Source organism: Amphiura filiformis, chromosome 9 (assembly GCF_039555335.1).
Source record: "Amphiura filiformis chromosome 9, Afil_fr2py, whole genome shotgun sequence".
Taxonomy (NCBI): Eukaryota; Metazoa; Echinodermata; class Ophiuroidea; order Amphilepidida; family Amphiuridae; genus Amphiura; species Amphiura filiformis.
Genome location: NC_092636.1, coordinates 69,652,749 through 69,674,675, shown reverse-complemented (window position 1 = coordinate 69,674,675; position 21,927 = coordinate 69,652,749). Strand labels below are relative to the sequence as shown.

General features: G+C 37.2%; 1 protein-coding gene across 2 annotated transcripts in view; it reads right to left on the bottom strand.

Moving 5' to 3' along the window:
• The window catches only part of LOC140161394 (vacuolar protein sorting-associated protein 37A-like), a 30,012-nt gene extending 8,292 nt beyond the window's left edge, over positions 1 to 21,720 (bottom strand). Inside the window, exons 1-7 of one of the 2 annotated variants that reach the window (XM_072184908.1) lie at positions 21,630 to 21,720; positions 8,373 to 8,586; positions 7,659 to 7,733; positions 5,486 to 5,600; positions 3,909 to 4,024; positions 1,838 to 2,108; positions 1,170 to 1,356 (exon numbers count right to left, since the gene is read on the bottom strand). In XM_072184908.1, coding sequence (XP_072041009.1) covers positions 1,170 to 1,356; positions 1,838 to 2,108; positions 3,909 to 4,024; positions 5,486 to 5,600; positions 7,659 to 7,733; positions 8,373 to 8,479 — 871 coding nt within the window. In that variant the 5' untranslated portion in view covers positions 8,480 to 8,586; positions 21,630 to 21,720. Of the gene's footprint in view, positions 1 to 1,169; positions 1,357 to 1,837; positions 2,109 to 3,908; positions 4,025 to 5,485; positions 5,601 to 7,658; positions 7,734 to 8,372; positions 8,587 to 19,588; positions 19,608 to 21,629 lie in introns of those variants that run through there. The other variant, XM_072184909.1, reaches the window with a different exon arrangement.
• Between the last annotated feature and the right edge of the window lie 207 nt (positions 21,721 to 21,927).

The following is a 21,927-nucleotide window of genomic DNA, read 5'->3' as shown; positions in this document are numbered from 1 at the left end:
CAAAAATGTATATCTCAATGATCTATGGAACAGTACAGACGGTATACCCCCATGGAGAAGAGGCTAAAATTCTACTGTTTATGAGAAAAATATATGCCAACATCTTAATCTCAATTTTGATTGGGGGGGGTAAGTGTGGAGGATGAGGATGATCTTCTAGGTATTTATGCTCACTCCTCTTCAGCCCTACCACCATCCTTTACCATGCTGTTGATTGGCTCAATAAATCTTAATAATCTTCTTGTAACCAATCAGCAGGTAGTACTCATGGGGTTAAGCCTCTTCAGCCCTACCACCATTCTTACCATGCTGCTGATTGGTTCAATAAATCATAATAGTCTCATTGTAACCAATCAGCAGGTAGCACTCATAGGGTTAAGCCTCTTCAGCCCTACCACCATTCTTACCATGCTGCTGATTGGTTCAATAAATCATAATAGTCTCATTGTAACCAATCAGCAGGTATTACTCATGGGGTTTAGCCTCTTCAGCCCTACCACCATTCTTACCATGCTGCTGATTGGTTCAATAAATCATAATAGTCTCATTGTAACCAATCAGCAGGTATTACTCATGGGGTTTAGCCTCTTCAGCCCTACCACCATTCTTACCATGCTGCTGATTGGTTCAATAAATCATAATAGTCTCATTGTAACCAATCAGCAGGTATTACTCATGGGGTTTAGCCTCTTCAGCCCTACCACCATTCTTACCATGCTGCTGATTGGTTCAATAAATCATAATAGTCTCATTGTAACCAATCAGCAGGTATTACTCATGGGGTTTAGCCTCTTCAGCCCTACCACCATTCTTACCATGAGCTGTGGATTGGTTCAATAAATCATAATAAGCCTTCTTGTAACCAATCAGCAGGTAATAATTATATAGAAAACACTAAGTAAGATAGGGCTATTGCTATCTTTGACTCAGTCCCAGCCGGATTGTGTTCCTCCGTCACTAAGCACACCGTCTGCCGACAACCCGTGAAATGACAATCACTGATTGGTTGATGGTCAGCAAATCAGAAAAGACATACTATAACGTTGTCACCAGACGGTTTGTTTAGTGATGAAAGAGCACAAAATGGCTGGGACCGAGACTACTGCTATCTACACTAGGTTTATGTGAACTTAAACAATCTATGAGAAGACACAAGAAGTGTAACCTACCAGAAAGCTGTTCACAGTCATCATACAGTTTGGTCCTATCATGTAGCATTTGTTTGACTTGAGCAGATTCCTTCACTATATCCATCACTTTGGCCTCATTCTCATAGAGTTCTTGTAGCTCCTGCATTGATTTGTTGCCAAGATGAAGATTGTCAAAAAGCGCTGTGATCGGAGGTGGCTGGTATGTCTGTAGTGTGGATAAGTGAGGGAACTTGGTATTAGGAATGATGTAGAGATGTACAATTCCATAATATCATATCATAACCTTGTGGCATCAATTTCCTGTTCCCCAGTTTTGAGTCAAAATTCCCATTTGTGATGGGCTGGAAATCTAGATCCTTGATTTGTAACTCTGTGCCTGTTAACTTTATGGATAGTTAAATATTCTTTATAGAAACAAGTATTAAAGACTACATTCACACACAAGAAAAATAGTCCATATTGCCATGATAAGTATTTGTAAACAGAGTACATTTGTCTTAATTTTTTTATCAAAAGTACTGGGATAAACCATTTGTTTCTAACATTGGTATTAATATTAACTTTGAAAATGTATACACTATTTTGCCCACCATGATGGCAGAGTCTCTTTGGATAGATAACATTATTGTACCCAAGAAGTAATAACCTGATATGACCCTGGCCTAATTTGACAGGTTATGACTTACCACTGATGATGTGACCATCCCTGTAGGAGGCACCATAGGCTCTACACCCAGCATTTTAACTACATCAACTGGTGCACTCTGGGAATGCCCTCCTGCTGCTGCAGCACCTGGTGCTATGGAATTATGGGTAGCACCTAGTTGTTGTGGAGGTTGCTGTGATCTCTGTGGTAAGGATGGTCTGTGTTGTGGTCCACCTTGACGAGGCAACTGCATACTAGCTGGGGACGAGTATGGTTGGTAACTTGGTGGTGGCTGTGCACCTGCACCTGGCCTGTATGGAAATATGTATCAACATTATTCTGTGACCACTTGGAATTGTTTAAATGGAATTATTTGCATCAAAATTTAAGATACCTTTTGGTGATCATGAAACAATGTTAGTCAATTATACTGTTACTATCAATTGTCAATGGTCTGAATTTAAATTGTATTTCTCAACTAGTGAAAAATGGCTTTCAACAAATGAAAGACATCTTTTTTGAATTTCAATTTCAAAGTGGTGCAAAAATTTACTAGAACATCTTAAACACTTATATACCTTTATATCCTTACCAGGACAAGCACATTCATAGAAGGATTTAAGCCAAGGACCTTCCACTTGTCAAGTATAAGCAAGTACACAAGGAACAAGGAACACTGTAAGCCATCTGCCTCTTTTTTCAGGACAATCAGGCATGCACATTATTAGCACACATGTTTGTTACCCAAGGTTTGTACAATAATTTCAATCTATTCACCATGGATTAGTCTTGGGTTACTAATGAATTGTTGGAGCACTTCCTATCTGACACCCTCTCATTCTAATTAGGTGTATCAGGTGTCCACAACACTAGCATACCTGCCAACATTGTAAAAATAAAAATCTGTACAGGGTGCGAGCGACCCGGGGCGCACGAAGCAGGTGCTCACCCGTAACGGCGCATACTTGCCAACCTTTGGAACTAAGGTCGGTGTCTAATTAGAGTGAAGCGAGAAGCGAAACAAAACTTTCGAAAAAACAAGTTATAGACCCTAAATTACTTGTTATTCAAGGTTGGAAAAAATTTAAATTTTTTTTTTTAAATTAAATTTTTTTTTTTCTAATTTAAAAAAAAAAAATTCAAAGTTTTTGGCCATTTTAGAGAACCACTGGACCTATTCTGAAGTGCTAAGATCATTCACAGGTAATTTGAAAAAAATTGAAAAAAAATTACAAAAAATTACAGTTTGTTATCCTTAATATGTAAACCATTAACTAGTGTTTACCTCTTCATGTATCACATATTATAGATGCATTGGTTTATATTATAATATATGCTACATGAAGAGGTAAATATTGGTTAATGGTTTGCATATTAAAAATAACAAACTGTAATTTGTTCGTAATTTTTTCCAATTTTTTTAAAAATTAACTGTGAATGATCCTTATGATCCTAGCACATCAGAATAGGTCCAGTGCTTCTCCAAAGTCACCAAAAACTTTGAAAAAAAAAATCTAAAAAAAAAAAAAGAATACTCAATATGGGGTAATAACAGTGTAAGATGGTATTTGAGTGTTGTATGCAACATCAATGTAATTCTAATTGCTTCAGGTCACAAATTTAAGGTGCCAAACAATTAAAAGCACATGTTTCTACGAAGCTCACACATCCGGATGACAGAGAGATCCATATAAAAGAGGTCCGGATAAGAGGGGGAGCAGCGTGGTCCAGTGGTTAAGGTCTTTGCCTTTGGTGCGAGAGGTCCCGGGTTCGATTCCCGCAGGACCTAAAAATTTTAAAAATCTCTGCTCTCCCGTGGTTCATCTGGTAATGGCGGGCAGATGATCCATGATAAAAAGACCTTGTCACAGGCGGTTCCGATCAGGGTAACGACCGATTGTCGGCTACACTTGCCTGTCCTATAAAATTACCCGACCAGCTATCTACTGGCGACCCACCGTTCACCAGGTCACTTGTATCTGGCGAAGTTTCGTCAGCGTTATCTCCTGGATTTCAGCTGTTAATGCCTAGATATGCCCGACATAAAAAAAAAAAAAAAAACATGAATGTTTGATATTTGGGTTTATTATGGGTAAAAACTTAAAACTTACTGTTGAACTGGTTCCGCAGCAGCTCCTGTAGTAGATGAAATCAACAATGGTGGATTGTGTCGAAGCTCTTGTGCTATTGACTGAATTACACGACCCAGGTCTGAGTGCACACCAAACTAATGGAAAACAATACGGAATATAATGCATTGATTTTTCCTTCACCGAGGTATCCTTTCTTAAAGGGGGTACATACATTTTTTCAAAGTGATTTTTTTCCATACCCAAATGCTAACACATGCTCAAGATCATGCATATACACTGCTCAAGCAATGCAGAGAGGACCGCTAAATAAGTTCCATTTTACAAGGCAGAAAAGACATCGCTATTTGGAGTTTTAAGAATATCAACAGATTTACATTGATCTCAATAGGGTCAGATTTCAACAACAAATTCATGGATTTCCACTGATTCCTTGATATCTTTATGAGTTTGACAGACTGCTGAATCAGAATGTGCCTTTTTGTTCCATTCATTTTACACATAAATTATTTTGAATTAGCGAACAAGGGATACTTAAACTACAGAGGGAAACATGTCAATTTTTAACAGTGATCTGCATGATAAGTAATCGAGAGCAGGAAGCTACTGGGTTAGGTAACAGTATAGTACACAATAGAGTTGACCCTGATCACTTTAAAAAAATGACATGCTGCTCTCTGTAGCTAAAGTGCTGATCACTTGTTCACTAATTGAAAATAATTCTTGCATAAAATGAATTTAACAAAAGACGAATCTGGATTTGGCTGTCTGTCAAACTCGTAACGATATAAATAGGTGCTCCAAAACTAAGCAATTTAAGTAAATTGTGTCTACTCACATTATTTAGGCTTGCACAGCCAGTAACTTGAAGTGACTTGCTAACCCAGGGGTGATTAAGAGTTATGGATACTCACATTATTCAGGCTTGCACAGCCAGTAACTTGAAGTGACTTGCTAACCCAGGGGTGATTGAGAGTTATGGATACTCACATTATTTAGGCTTGCACAGCCAGTACCTTGAAGTGACTTGCTAACCCAGGGGTGATTAAGAGTTATGGATACTCACATTATTTAGGCTTGCACAGCCAGTAACTTGAAGTGACTTGCTAACCCAGGGGTGATTAAGAGTTATGGATACTCACATTATTCAGGCTTGCACAGCCAGTAACTTGAAGTGACTTGCTAACCCAGGGGTGATTGAGAGTTATGGATACTCACATTATTTAGGCTTGCACAGCCAGTAACTTGAAGTGACTTGCTAACCCAGGGGTGATTAAGAGTTATGGATACTCACATTATTTAGGCTTGCACAGCCAGTAACTTGAAGTGACTTGCTAACCCAGGGGTGATTAAGAGTTATGGATACTCACATTATTCAGGCTTGCACAGCCAGTAACTTGAAGTGACTTGCTAACCCAGGGGTGATTAAGAGTTATGGATACTCACATTATTTAGGCTTGCACAGCCAGTAACTTGAAGTGACTTGCTAACCCAGGGGTGATTAAGAGTTATGGATACTCACATTATTTAGGCTTGCACAGCCAGTAACTTGAAGTGACTTGCTAACCCAGGGGTGATTAAGAGTTATGGATACTCACATTATTTAGGCTTGCACAGCCAGTAACTTGAAGTGACTTGCTAACCCAGGGGTGATTAAGAGCAGGTGACACCTTCACTAGAGGTTTATCTTGAGGAAATTGTGGAGGCAAAGATCTGTAATAGGGAGGGATAACAATTGATAAACATTATGAATATTAAAATTAGTTCAAGACTGGACCACTTGTAAATGTTTGTTTTTAATAAATGAAAAAAGCATCTACCAAACATATATGCAATGCAATGGGTTATTCCAGTTGAAATCCATACACCCTCTATGCAAGACATCAACTTAATCTCCCACACAGGGTGTAATTTTCAAATGGAGTCACCCATTCAGGTAACCCCATTAGAAGATTAAGGTCATATCTTCCACAGGGGTTGTTTGGACTACAACTGGAATAGCGCAATGTATGTAAACTGAGCTCAAAAAGAAACTTATAATTTTTCACAAGGTCATATCTTGAAATCCTGTCCATCAAATTGAACCAAAATTACACACGGGTTTACTTCAATACTCTACTCTTAACACATGTCAGTAACCAAGCAGTTATCCAACTGACACAACAGCAAAATGCACTGACATGGAACAGCTTCCTGGACCACATTCACAGCCCAGCCCTGTTTCATGAAAAAAAGTGTATGAAAATCAGAAAGCAACACCGGTTTATCATCTGTGCAAGGATCTTGTGTGCATTCTCACAGATTTTTTGTCCTGGGTGCCAAATGTTGGGCTGTGAAAGTGAAGGAAGTCCAGGAAGCTGTCCCATGACAGTGCATTTTGCTGCTGTGTCAGTTGGACAACTGCTAGGTTACTGACATGTGTTTTGAGTAGAGTATTAAGGTAATCCTGTGTGTAATTTTGGTTAATTTTGATTGACAGCATTTTAAGATATGACCTTGTGATTCACAAGTTGTAAAAAATTATAAGTTTCTTTTTGAGCTCAGTTTATTATAGCTATCTGCATTCATTCTTTCACCTCCCCACATCCCAGAGATAAGCATTTGTTGATGTGGGGTACATACCCCATATAGCATCTCCTACAATCTACTACATGGTAGTTTTATTCACAAGCAACTTTATTATCAATCACTACCGCCACTGCCAACAACAATTTTAACCCTCCCATCCATAATCCCAACCCTAACACAAAGCCTTATCCTAAACCTTGACCCTATTCTCTTGGTGTGGCGGGCATGCTTATAACTTTGGCCAATTTTTCTACTGGACTTGATACACCTGCTTGTTTTAAAGGGTATATACGAGGTATTGTTGGTCGAAGCAGCCAAAAAAAAAAAATTTCATTATCTGAATCAATATATTATTGAAAAATAACACTTTGGTGTTTTGCAAAAGTTCATTCTACAAATCATATACTTTAAAAACTTGCTTAATTTATTGTTGTTAATGAGTTATGTACGTTTTACAAAAGTGTTGTTGTTTCAGCCCTCTTTACAACATAACTCAAGAACCACAGGACCTACAAAAGTATATGTGATATTTGAATTCTTCTACACGCTCGCTATGAATTGAGCAAATGCAATTTTTGCTGAAGCTCACTACCATTCGCAAGATGCTGTGAACTACATTTTTTTGCTGCTTCGACCAACAATACATCGTATACCCTTAAACCTTGTTTTATGTCTGGAATGTTTTGACAACAGTAGTCGGTATACAGGTGAAGGTGGGCTAAAACCCACATGCAGTCATGTAATCAGGGAAATGATCTTGTTCGTCATCACTGAGAACTACAATCTTTCTGCATACGACTGAAGAAAAACTTCAAATTTCTGACTTTTCAAAGCGTTGATGTTATTGATCCTTCTGCTTGGAGTTGGAATCTTGACCGAATGCTATTGTTTTACCGAAAGTACACCTGTCCCCTCATCTCTGTTCATGTATGGTGTTATCTCCAAAAACATCCAGTCAAGATTCCCGCTCCAAGCAGATTCCCACTCTAAGCAGATGAATCAATAATATTATCAAAGTATTGAGAAAGCCGTAAGGTTTCTGGTGAAACTGTCAGCAGAAAAACACACATTTATCTTTCATGTCTTTTGGTCTTGACTCAAATAACTGATACGATCTACCTGCACATTCATTATGCTACAATTGCAGATGTGAAAAAAACAACAACATTGGAGTGAAGTTTAGGTTTATGCTATAATACTCACATTATCAATGCAATATTGTTCCCTCCTGCTGATAATGTAAGTCTATACTGTTCATCTCTCTTGAGTTCAACAATGCTGCATGGATGGTAAAAATAAAGGCACATGTGCTGTCAATGGTATACCAATAATGTTTCTCTCCATAGAAACTATAAGACCCTAATCAGTTATGTTATGTTTGCACTAAAGCATTCATTGCTGTCAATTTTTACAGCGAGTAGCTTAACAGTATAAATTTGGATAACAGTGTTTACCAAGGGGGGGGGGGGGAGGTGTTTATCATGATTTGCATCTGAACGTCAATTAAATATCACATATCTGATATTATTGCTTTAAGGGGGTACTACACCCCTGGCCAATTTTTTGACTATTTTTGCATTTTTCTCAAACATTATAGCATATTAGTGACAAGTAAGATATGTATATTATAGGGGCAAGGACTACAACTACTACACTTAAAATTCAGCAACTCAAAGCAAGTAGTTATTGATTTATTGATCAAATATTGGTTTTCCCTCATTTTTTACTGTAACTCCACAACTGTTGTCTGTGCTGAAATAAAATTTCCAGCGCAGTAGTTGTAGTCCTTGCCCCTATAATATACATATCTTACTTGTGCCCAATGCGCTATAATTTTTGAGAAAAATGCAAAAATAGGCATTAATTGGGCAGGGTGTAGTACCCCTTAAAAAAATACTGGTATAAAATTCAACATACCTTGGATTCAAAGTCCTGAGAGAGTGTATTTGTTTGCTGCGTTGTTCTTGGAGTGGTGTAATAGGAGGCAAGTTGCTCTTTGGACTACCACCGAAAAGCCAGCTCATAATTGATCAAATGCATACAATGCAACAGTAAGATCACTCTCCCTCAATGCACAGCAGTGGTCAAAATTATAGTCCAATCCAATGTAGTAGTGAAGCCAAAGGTGAACCTGGGATTAAAGACAAATAATAGTACAGGTATACAGACTTGTGTATTTTACGAAGCATCACATGTTTTATAATGAAAGACAGAGATAAAAAGACTTTATCGCGCCTGACGTCATCAAACTCGAGCATGGTTTGTTTAAAAGTGTTGCGATGATGACTTGCTAAACGCGGCGGTATAACCGGACGCCTTATTGTTAATTTCGCACCTTCAAACATACAAATCATCTCAAAAGTTAGGTCTTTATAGCCCTTCCCGAAGGCACCATGTCAACAATGTCTAGAAAAGTTGCTTTTTGCCTTACAAAAGTACGTAATTTTTCTCCATTATCTGCTATTCTTTTCTCCGATCGGAACCAGATCGGCCTTCCTTTTGTGCGCTATGGTAGGGAATTTGAAACATCAGACGTCATAAGTATTTTTTATCTCTGTCTTTCAATAAGAAAAAACAAGATCATGAAACAACCCTTCTAGATGTGCAAGATTACATTTTAAAGAATATGGATACAGGTTATGCTACAGGCGTTTTATTTATAGACTTAAAGAAAGCATTTGATACTGTAAATCATGATATTCTGATTAGGAAACTTAAACAATATGGGGTATATGGGGATGAATTATTATGGTTTAAATCATACTTAAACAACAGAGAACAAACTGTTAATGTTAACTCAACTCTTTCTGACTTTAGGCCAATTGATATTGGTATTCCTCAGGGCTCAATTTTAGGTCCTTTACTGTTTATCATTTTTGTTAACTGTTTACCTAATGCTGTGTCTGAATGTAAAACTGTAATGTATGCTGATGATACCTCTTTAATGTGTAAAGCTAAAAATGAATCTGATCTTAAAATTCAAATGGAGTCATGTCTAAGTAGGGTAGCTGAATGGTTCAAAGTAAACAAACTCACTTTAAATGTTGAAAAGACTAAGTTTATGATCTTTGGTACAAACAAAATGCTTGAAAAGTTCAACAATGTACATTTATTATATAACAACAATGATATTGAAAGAGTAGATGAGTTTAAATATCTAGGTGTAAAATTTGATAGCAAAATGTCTTGGTCAGCTCACGTTGATAATGTTAGTAAAACTATTTCCAAAAGAACTGGCATAATAAAACGTATAAAATATTTCCTTCCACACAAAACCACTGTAATGTTATCCAATGCTCTTGTTATTCCCCACTTTGATTATGGCAGCATGGTCTGGTCAAATTTTAGTGTAGAGTACCATAATAGGCTTCAGGTACTTCATAATAATTTAGCTAGAATAATTCTCTCAGCAGATATAAGGACACCAACTAATGATTTAATGAATACTTTGCAGTGGGTTAAACTTGATCAAAGATGGCATAATACTCTATTAATGACTGTTTTCAAATGTTTAAAGAATGAATATCCATCATACTTATCTTCTCAATTTGATTTTGTTCATGATAACCATAATCATATAACTAGAAATCATACTTCTAATACATTGATTGTTCCAAAATTTAAATCAAATTCAGGTCAACGTACTTTTCACGTCAGGGCAGCCTATGCATGGAATTCTTTGCCACCGACAGTAAGAGCGCAGATGGAAAATATGACTTTAGGCCAATTTCAGTCAAAAATTAAAGAAATTTAGGCTTGTCTTTATCTACATTTTGTTCATTTGCCTGCTTATTTTTTGTATAAATATAATTATTGTATTTCTGTATTTTGAATCATGGTATTTATAATTTTCTTGTATTTGATGATACCATTATACTTATTTGTAATACTAGTATATTATGTATGCTATTTTTGTAAATATTGTGTATCGTAATATATTTTGTTGCTATAACATGTATACAATGAGGGCCTGCTTGAAAAGCAGTGCTTGTCACTGAAGCAGTATTACCCTCAATAAAGAAAGAATAAATAATAAATAATAATAATAATAATATTCAAATTAATAGCATCTCATGAATATTCAAATAATAATGTCACCTCATGAGGTCACGAGCAAGATCAGATCTAGATCTTTTGATTGGTAGAATTCACTTTAAACTATTATTAATATCAATCTAACTGTTTCTATAATATGAATAAGATATTAAGGTTTACATTTCAGCCAAAAAAAACAAAAAACAAAGTTCTTAATTCACTGGTTTTAGCAATTAATTACTTAAAGCCATAATGTATGATCTTATAATATGAAATTGGTTAATTTTTTTCAAACCTGATTTTTTGGCATATTTGTAATGTTTACACATGTCCCAACTTGCACCTAAATTGAATCGGCCAAATTTGTTGTCTTTGTAGGCCAACAGAGCAAAGTTCGACATATTATCATAATTTAAAAATTATGATAATATGTCTCCCATATAGAACTGCGTGTTAAATGGCCAAAATAATCAGTGGAGTTTCTTTCACTTTATCTTGTTATTTCAACCTAAAATGGACAGCAACCCTTCCCGACAGTGATTACTAATATTATTTAAACATTTTGAATAAACAATAACAAAATCAAAATTTGACGGAAATCGTACATTAAGGCTTTAACAAGGCGCTCATATTGGCCTGTAATGCATAACCAAGCTAGCTCATGCACTGCAGCCTCACTTATTTTCAATTTTTCAAGAGAATTTGAAGATAATCCCTAACAAATAGGTATCAAAGAAAAGCTAATACTCTAAGCAATATCCCTGAGATATCCCTTGTTACGTAATGTCATGTGCTATCACATATGTAGATGAGGAATTTTGCGGAATCTCCAATCGTAACAAACTTTGCAAGAATACATAAAAAAAAGTCCATATTTTATTCTAATACCATTGCCAGTTTCATATGGTTTCATTAAGTCCTTCTGTGTCCTTCTAAGGCAGGAAGGCCAATAAGGCCTGAGAATTGCCTTTCCCTGACGAAAAAACAAAACAAAGATTATGAAATTAACAAATATAAATAAAAATGACTAACAGACATGACAAATTACAGTGCTCGAGAATGGCCTAATTGTACTTAGAGATAAGATTTTGTTTAAGCTGTTTGCGGAAATGTTTTATGGACTTTGAGTTTTTAATTTTTTTTTATCTAGAGAGTTCCAAAGCATGGGTCCGCTTCGTTCGAATAGAATGGTCGGAAAAAACTCTTTATTTTTTGTTAACTGGAGATCATTTTTTCGTCTTGTCTGGTAGTCATGGATGTCAGAACGTTTTGTAAAATACTCATTAAATGAATTAGAGTGTGATCGGAAATTAGGTAACATTTGGCCAAAAATTAAAATTGTTATAAATTTGTGCATATTGTGCATAATAATTATCTCAAAACATCATATTTTACTAATCCAAAAGAAAAAGTACAATTTTGCCGTACGTTCTGCGTAAACGGGTTCCGTAAAGTTAGGTCAACAAAATTACACTGTGAGGGACGGACATCACAGTACAAATATAAAAATAAAGCTTTAAATAACATGATGAGTTCCTGTAGCTTATTTTGTTTAGCAAATTAACAGCAATACAATTTACTATCAATAATACAATTTAGATGAATAAAAAATGTGTCCCTGTTAAGGAAGGAGGGTCGTTGAAGTTGATGTTATCAAATTTTGTCCGTCCCTTCACAAAATTAATCGTAAAAAGTTTTTTCTCGTAAAAGTTCTTGAATAAATTACAATGACACATACCCCATCTATTGACATTGATGCCCAGGTATCCTGATATAAAGTTACAAAAATTAGAAACATTTCATTCCAGAGTTACATAAGCTTAATTACACAAAGTGTGAGGGACGGACATGCTTTTTGTACCAAATTGAAAGAAAACCAGCATGTCCGTCCCTCACACCCAAGTTGTCCGTCCCTCACAATCACTTGCTGTGGTAATTTACACACACTAAAAATTATCAAAGCAATATTTTATTAGTTAAAATAATACTTTAAGAGGCCAAGGGACAGATTTTGAGGCAATTTGAAAAAATTCCACTAATTTCAAAATGGCGTCACATTTTGTCCGTCCCTCACACAGAAAATGTTCGTCCCTAACGTTAAGTTTATGTTCCGTTTAAAGAACCACTCAAAGTAAATTTCAGCTGTTTCTTGTATTGATATGATAGAGACAACATTCAAATTACATATTATATGTTACAAGTGTAATTAGACCAAAAGTTTCAATAGAAAAAAGAAAGATGTAACTATTGCCATGGTTTATCAAATCTATTGATTTCCGTCCCTCACAAGCCAAAATGCGACATTATGACAAAAGTACATGTAACACCTTTAATTCAATTGTCATACATGTAGATATTCACTTTATTAAGAGTCAAATTTCCATTCAAGTTTAATTGAATGAAAATACTCCTTAACTTCTCAGTGCATCTATTTATCTATTGATTTCCGTCCCTCATGTGAGGGACGGATTCCGATCACACTCATTAGGTATGGAATTCTTGTACATAAATACACCGAGTTCAAGAGAATACATATCTTCTATATTTAAAATGTTGTATTTCGCAAATAAAGGTCGGGTATGACTTCTATAATGACTATAATAATTGTTCTTATTGCCCATTTTTGGAGTTTGGTCAGTTTATCTTAAGTAAAGTTTACATGTATTCCCCAGATTAGAATTCCATAATTGAGGTGCGGCAAAATAAAAGTACAATAGGGTATGTAATATTCGATCAGGAATAAAGTGTTTTAATTTGTTCATGATACCAATATTTCTCGACAAAGTTTTGGAAACGCAGTCAATATGACATTTCCAGGTGAGGTTTTCATCTATTTTTACAAAAGTGTTGTTGTTTCAGCCCTCTTTGCAACATAACTCAAGAACCCTAGGACCTACAAAAGTATATATCTGTGATATTTGCATTCTTCTAAACACTCGCTATGAAATGATCAATGCAATTTTTGCCAATGCTCACTACCATTCGCAAGATGCTTCGAACTACCAAATCGCAACAGTTTGAAATAGTTGCTAACCTTAAACCAGTGGTGTCACCATTTGAGCAACCTGTCATGATTTTGAGTGCCTTCACACAATGGGGAATTAACTATTGTTTCCGGTACTGAAGTAAATCAAATTAAAAAGGGGACACAAATCATGATGCTTTCTGACCCAATTTTGCCATCCAAGCTCTAAATCAATAGATCACTTGAACAAATATGAATTTACCCTAAGACAGAGATATTGAAAAACACTCGGACGCAAAATTTGCATGCATGTTGGCAATCAGACACGACAACCATTTATTGACTTTTGTTTAAGACCCGCACCAGTACCTACAACAAACAAACAAACAAACAAACTCTCAGCCGTACTATAGCCAAATATATAATAGGAGATTCTCTAATCGAAGCGAACTATACCCAACCCAAGACTCTAGCGAAACAACGACCAAAGGCGCAGAAAATCTCGTTTTAGCAAAACCAAATGTGATCCAAACTTGCACTCGGGTAGCCGCCACCCGAGGCTTAAATTCTGAGCGTTTGACCCGAAACCGTGAATCATTAAATCAAATATCATGGCTAAACCAAATGTGATCCAAACTTGCACTCGGGTAGCCGCCACCCGAAGCTTAAATTCTGAGCGTTTGACCCCGAACCCGTGGATCATTAAATCAAATATCATGGCTGGAAACTCAACAATAAATTACGGTACTGGTGCATACAGATCCCACGCTCCCAAGTGGAATTCTTGAGACTCTTCAACAGTTCAACAGGTGAGCGACCTGAAGTTCAAAGGATCAAGTCTTAATGTTAGCATTCTATGGCATGTACGTATATATCATAATAAATAAATACAGAAAAGATAATTCAAAACCCAGCATTATTTTCTTTTGCTTACTGTGTGAAGTCTTTGACCTTATAAAAGACTACTTTAATGTTTTTGATGACACCTGTGCCTGCATGTAACAATACGATTGTCAATTCCTGTACATATTAAGAAATATATAGTTTTGACGACTTACTTTCCCTCTTGAACTATCATCCTAAAAAGGTTGATACAGAACAATTATATAAAAATTTATGTAGCAACATATTGAACACTTGATCTAATTAAACAGTGTACATTGTATCTTTGAAGATCTGAGAAAGGGAAATTAATTGCAAGTCACATGTGATTTTAATGATCGGCGTCAACTCTTTATTCCTCCCTCCTTATCTACAGGGACTATAATTCTTGATTTTTCTTTTTAAACTTACAGACAGTTAAATGCTTTAATTAGCTATTTAACACACTACCATGTAGTAGATAAAATATATCTGTATTTACACAGGTCATTATCTCATTACTGTCACACATAATTATATTTTACTTCCTTCTCACATGTCCACACAGGGAGCGGTGGGTGGGAAGATTTTTGTTGTTGTCGTGTCAATACAAAACCAACAGTGAATAAATCACCACCTAATCACGCCCGAAACCCGCGAAGGCGACAAATCCCATTGGTTCCCGGGTTGAGCCAAACAATACAATTTTATCTGCATGACAATGATTGACCTCTGACCCGGTAAACAATAACATGGATTCGCCCATTTCTCAGCAAGGGTAAATTGAGTTTAACTTGTTGCACTGTGTTAAACTTTAGTTTCAGGATTATTGATTGCAATTGAACATTGGGAAAAGTGTCACCATTTGTGTCATGTATTACCAGTTCATTTTAATCACATTAACCAAGACAGAACAAAAGATAATGTTGTGTTTTGCCACTCAAAATCGTGACATGTTGCAAAATGGTAACACTATTGGTTGTCTATATCTACAGGCACAAAAGGCCATGTTCATGTACCGTTACTCAGCCAAACATGGCAGAGTACTAGTAGGGCCCGGATGTCCTATCTTGACAACGTTAATTTTCTCAACAAGCACAGAGATACGAACAGCATCTAGTGCATGTTCAAAAGTGTCAGAGCTAGATTCGAAAAGAGAAGGGGACCATCCCCGGTTCTGATACCTGTCCATTACTCAACCCTCTAGGTTCAAGAGGACAAGATGGGCACGATACACACCAGCGTGTCCTTACTAAAGAACGCTAGCCGAATTTGCAATACGATAGTGCATTACTATCGTTTTCGATTCGGACAGCGGTGCAATTTTATGCACCAGATGTTTTATATTCTGTTAATGTTGAAATTTCGATGAAAGTTATTTTGATGAGTCAACTGTATCTTTTGAGCAAGATTTGTCTATTTTGGACACTGGACAGTCTAAGATATTTTGCTGAAGTGTAATTTTACATGTATCAACACTTTTGATGCAATCGCCTGTCGTGATCGGCTGTGTTTACTTCAGAACTTCCATTGCTTTGTAACGGTGTCATGCATCAACGAATCTTGACTAGATTTTGAATGCAATGGTCTCTAGCCTAGAATGTGAACTTGAAGCTATACATACATCAAATGTATGGAGCCGGTATATAAACAAAGTAAGGATTGTGAAAAGCCGTAACTCACACATACGATGGGTGTAATGAAGCTATCAGTGAGAAAATTCTTGGCTAGACTTCTTGAGCAAGCATGTCCAGGATCTTTTCCTGCGGGGGGCTCCAAGTCATAGGGGCTTAGAGACTCCAGAGTTATGCGGGGGGCTTCATGGGTAAAAATCACCAAAAAACTGCTGATTTTACATGATTTGGAACAAAGTGCAGGGCCAGGGGCTTCAGCCCCCCCTCCCGACACGCCACTGATACAACTTAGTGAGGATTATGCACTTTCAGTTTCCCATGCGTTTGAATGGGAATTATTTTGCCTAGTCACCACAAGTTTAGGGAGCAAATTTCTTCAAGTTGACATAAAATGTTCTATTCAATATTGTTTGGCAATAATGTATTTTGCCAATAGTACGTCCAAAGTTGTAATTTTGTGTTTTTGATCGCAAAGATCGGATATTTTTATTCCCAATTCCAATTCTGCACTCTTTGCAAGGGTGGATAATTTGGAAGAACTTTGACGATAATTTTACCTTTTTGGACACTAAAATGCATTTGATCCTTAATTTTGTTTCAACCGAGTCTTGATTTAGCAAGCACAATAAGGCCGAATTGGTCAAGATGGGAGATGATGTGCTTGTTGATAGAAAGACAGCCTAGGCTAATAGAAATTGGCACTCCTTTCGTGGTGGATAATAATAAAGTATAAAACATGCAGGCATATGTCCGGCACTTAGGCTCAGCAAGGTCAAAAGATCTAATCGTAGTCATATCTGGCTTGCTGGCGATTTTAATCTTCCCGGAGTCGACTGGGATTCTCAGAGTGTCACCCCTAATTCCCAGTATGTTGGACTTTCCAAACACATGCTTGAGATTGCTGCAGACTTTGGCCTTGAGCAAATGGTCACTAAACCTACTTGAGGCAAAAACATCCTTGACTTATTTTTCACCAACAATCCAACCCTGGTTGAAAGGTTTTCACTTATCCCAGGGTTGAGTGATCATGACGGTATCCCCATGATCATAGTCAGCTCTAGGCCCAAGGTGATTAAAACCAAGCCTAGAAAGGTCTTTCTATATCAGAAAGCTGACGTCAGTGCCATCAGAAATGATCTCAAGCAGTTTAGTGATACTCTGACTTCTAGTGATCCATCATCGTGCTCTGTGAGTGACCTATGGGCGGTCAGGAATTCCATGGATTCCCACATTCCGACTCGCATGGTCAGCAAGCGCAATCTGACCCCTTGGATAGGGAGGAATATTAAGAGACAGCTGAAAAAGAAACAGCGTGCGTTTAACCATAAACAGAAAGTCGGGGACCAGGAATCTCTTGATTGCTTCCATGATTTGGCGCAAGGCCACTCAGAAAGCTACGAGGAAGGCTCACAGAAAGTTTATCAACTCTGTTTGTCTAGATTCCAGCAAAAAGTTCTGGTCCTTCATGAAGAATTTGAAGACCGACTCTGTTGGCATATCTACCCTGAGATCAAACTCAGGTGTTCTGGAATCTGACAACCATGTTAAGGCTGACATTCTCAATGACCAATTCAAATCTGTTTTTACCAATGAAGATGACACATTACCAACATTAGGACCTAGCAATTATCCCACAATACCAGACATTCAAATTTCACAAGAGGGCATCATTAAACTCTTACAGAACATCAAAATTCACAAAACCCCAGGGCCTGATGGTATTCCTGCCTATATACTCAAGGTTGCAGCTGAGGAGATAGCCCCGGCATTATGTATGATTTTTGAAAGATCCCTGGAGTCTGGCGAACTACCATCTGATTGGCTTAGTGCCAATATTAGCCCGATTTTCAAGAAAGGAGACCGAACAGCTGCCTCGAACTACATGTATAGGCCCGTCTCTCTCACAGCCATATGTTGCAAGGTCTTAGAACATGTCATCCATTCACACATCATGCATCATTTTGATAAGCATTCTGTTCTCACCACAAAACAACATGGCTTCAGACGCAACCACTTATGCGAATCACAACTTTTATTAAAAATCCATGACCTGGCCCTTTCACTAAATAACAGACAACAAACTGATCTTGTAATTATGGATTTTAGCAAGGCATTTGATACGGTACCACACAATCGCCTTCTCCTTTAATGGCATTCGCAATAACATCCACACATGGATAGCAAACTTCCTTAAGCACCGTAAACAGTGGGTCGTTGTCGGGGGTGAACACTCGGCTTGGACAGATGTGTTATCTGGCGTTCCCCAGGGCACGGTGCTAGGACCTTTGCTATTCCTCATATACATCAATGACTTGCCACAAAACATACAGTCTGAAGTCCGGCTCTTTGCCGATGATTGTGTTATAGGCAAATAGTTCACAATCATGACCATGTTCAACTCCAGGATGACCTAAACACACTTGTCAAATGGCAGAATGATTGGCAACTACATTTCAACATCCAAAAATGTTTCAGTCATGAGGATCACCCATGCACGTTCCACTAAAATGTTTGATTACAAACTGGGAGACAGCATTTTAGAAGAGACAAAATGCCATCCCTACCTAGGAGTTGAGATTTCCAACAATCTTTCATGGTCAAATCACATCAACCGCAACACATCATCTGCAAACAGACAATTAGGATTTATTAGAAGGAACTTATACTCTTGCACCCAGGGGTAGCGCTAGGTTTTCAAACAAGGGGTCAAAAACATCGAATTTTTTGAAACTATGGATCCAAAACAATAGAAATAAGGGGTTCAAATGACCCTTTAGTAGCCTCTAAATGGTAATTTTGTGCGCCGAAAGTAAAAAGAATGCGCCCATGACCCCATGGCGCAAGTTAGCGCTACCCCTGCTTGCACCAAACAAATCAAACAAAATGCCTACATGTCACACATATATGATCGGGTATGTAGGCCTATAAATTTGCATGCTTGTTGTGGTCGACCTGGCTAAAAATCCTGGCGTTTGCGGGCAGAATGTGGCAACCCAAAATTTACGGTCGACCTGGGTCTGGGAGAAACCGATTTACGATATAACTACATACATGTACATGTACCTGATAACTTAGGTGGTCTATCGTGTGCGATACAATATTTTAGGTCGACCTGGGATTTTTTTCTCCCAGCTTGACCCAAAACGCCACAATAAGGTGGGTACCAATTTTATATACCTTTGTCGCTTTGATGAAAATTTGATGAAATTTTTCGAATATGATATCTGACCGGACCTGCGCAAACCGTTAAGTGTGTATTTTCCATAGACAGACAAAATGGTGTGAGCCAGTCCTTAGCTTAGGTACGGTATGTGTCGTAGGACTGGCGAGCGAGTCTAATACAACTGTACAAAGTTCGATTTTGTCTACCCATAAAATCCTGTCGAATGTATATTGTCAAGCTTTAGCTTACCTTACAAAATTACCTTAACTTAACTTAAGCTGAATACCCATCCCTTGATGCCTTCAGACTGGCATTAAAGGAGGATGCCAAGTAACCAGCAGTCATCTTTAGCATTTTTAAAGCACTTCATCACTGTACATATTTTGCACTGAACTTTGCTGTCTGCAATATCTTGGATGCAGAGAGCACAACACACTGCAGTGCGATTATCTTCTTTTTTGAAGTCTGCACTTACATAGGAAGAAGAAGAAGAAGAAGCTTATAGCATGTATATAGGTATAAGGCCAAATAAAAAAATAAACATGTTTCACGTCCCCTCCCGCTTCCTTTTTTGAGGTTTTCTCAAATAAATTTTTATTTTTTGAAATTCAGTTATAACTTTTCAAAAAATATGTCTAGGAAGTTGGGATGCTTTCTATAGCCTTGTTAAGATACAAGAAACATTTTAGGAAGGTTTTGTGATCATTAGAGGGGTGTAACTCTCAGAACAACAAATAAAAAGGGCCTCCTCCTTTTCCAGGCATTATTGTATGTACGGATTATGCGCTAAAACAGCTCAAGTATGGGTATTTACACAAATTTTGCGATAAAAAATAGAAAATAAAAAGCCCCTCTTCCTCCTTTTTTTGAAAACCGGACGTGAAACATGTTTTATTTTTACTTAGCCTAATACAAAAAAAATTGAACTTTTTTTGATTCTCATCAAAGTAATCTCATATTAAAGAGGTAAATGAAAGAAAACTGATGAGGCATAAATGAATGTCATACGACATGTGGTTGCGGAGATATGCTAATTTGAATGTCTCAATTTTTCAGCCAATTTCCTGTACAAACTTTTTGTGCATGCACATATTAAAATGCTTATAGGCCTATACTGTGCATTGTGAGTACACAATTTAAAGAAAAAGCACTTGCTATTTACGGTACTGAACTGTAAATGTAATCCTAGATTGATTGAATTTGAATTGATGTGAACATAAGGGCCTATCATTTTCTTTGTAAGGGGGGAGGGGTCATAGATGTACAGGGGGGGTCAAATTTTTTGGAAAGAAAAATAGGGGGGTCATAAAAGTTTTGATGACCAAAATGTAGGGAGTCATAAGATGACCACAGATAGTGTGTTTATCTTATTCAAAAGACTGAATACAATTTTAGCCTCTTCAGGGGTACATGACTTGTAAGGTGTATCAGTGGGTGATGGGGAGGGGTCATAAAAGTTTGTTGCCGATATAGGGGGTCGTAATTTTATTGATGCTGACTTTTGGAAATTTGGGAGCCCATGAAAATGATAGCCCCTAATATACAAATGAACATGTATGAGTAACATTTTGTTTTATTTCTGTTTTCTGATGCAGATTCCAGCTTTGACAGAGGATGGAAACCAGGGACTGTCTTTTGGAATTTGCAGGAGAGCATTACATGTCATAGCTCTTCTAGAGCCTTCAAGAGCTGTTTAGAACATTAACAATAAAATGTAGTGAGAGAATGGTCAACTAAGGAAAGCTAAAAATCACTCTCCGATTTAAGGAGAGCAGAAGAGAACGATTGCTCTCGCTCTCCTCAAAAGGCAGTCCCTGGGAAACCACAGTGCGGGCCAACAGCATATGCAAAAATAAAGAAAAACTTATTCAAAAAAATGAAATTTGTGTTGAAGTGTCTTATTATTTTTTTGTCATTGAAAAACTAATTCTTAACTCACTTTTTGCGCAAGGCATCCATCCAATCTCATCAAACCAAACATTTTTATGTACAAAAAACTATCTTTATTCACCGCGTGCTCCATTTAACTTACCGCTCAACTCCGTTATTTAGATATTTGAGAGTAATTTCCGAAAAAAAATAGATCGAAATCGTCACTTTCAAACCCACTAGAAAGTCGCCAAAATTTGCCGCGACCACGTGCGAATCATCTGACCTCTTCCGGGTTATGATCAAGTTCAACCTTTTGACTTGACCTTGTAAGCTTTGGAACTGTTTTAACTCGATCTAATTCCCCCAAATTTTTTTTCAAAAACATCGCCGTAAAATTTACTACCGGTAATGAATTTCCAAAATGGCGCCGGGTGCGCGATTTCCCTATGCTGAGAGAGGCTGAATATTGCGCATGCTCAGGCAAGGAATGCTCACATACCTAATGTATAGTAACCCTGAGACTGAGTCAGTGAGTGCGTCTCTGCCATGTCTGTCTGAACTGTTCATATGAGTTGCAGACAAAATTCCTGATTTATATTTAAAGATGAAATTATTTGTTATACTCATGTGACAATCTGACTCACCACTACACCATACGTCGCAGCTTTATTTGTGTTCATTCAGTCACAGCTCTTTTTAGCTGTAAGCTTACCTCTTGACTTTACGCTACCACGTAGAGCAGGTCATGAATATTAATGAGACTCTGTAAGCACTTCGTATCGGGTCTATGATGTATTTTTGGTCGAAGCAGCCAAAAAGAGTCGATTTTATTTATCTAAATCAATATATTATTGAAAAATAACACTTTGATGTTTTGCAAAAGTTCAGTTTACAAACCATATACTTTAAAAACTTACTTAATTTTTGAGTTATGTGCGTTTT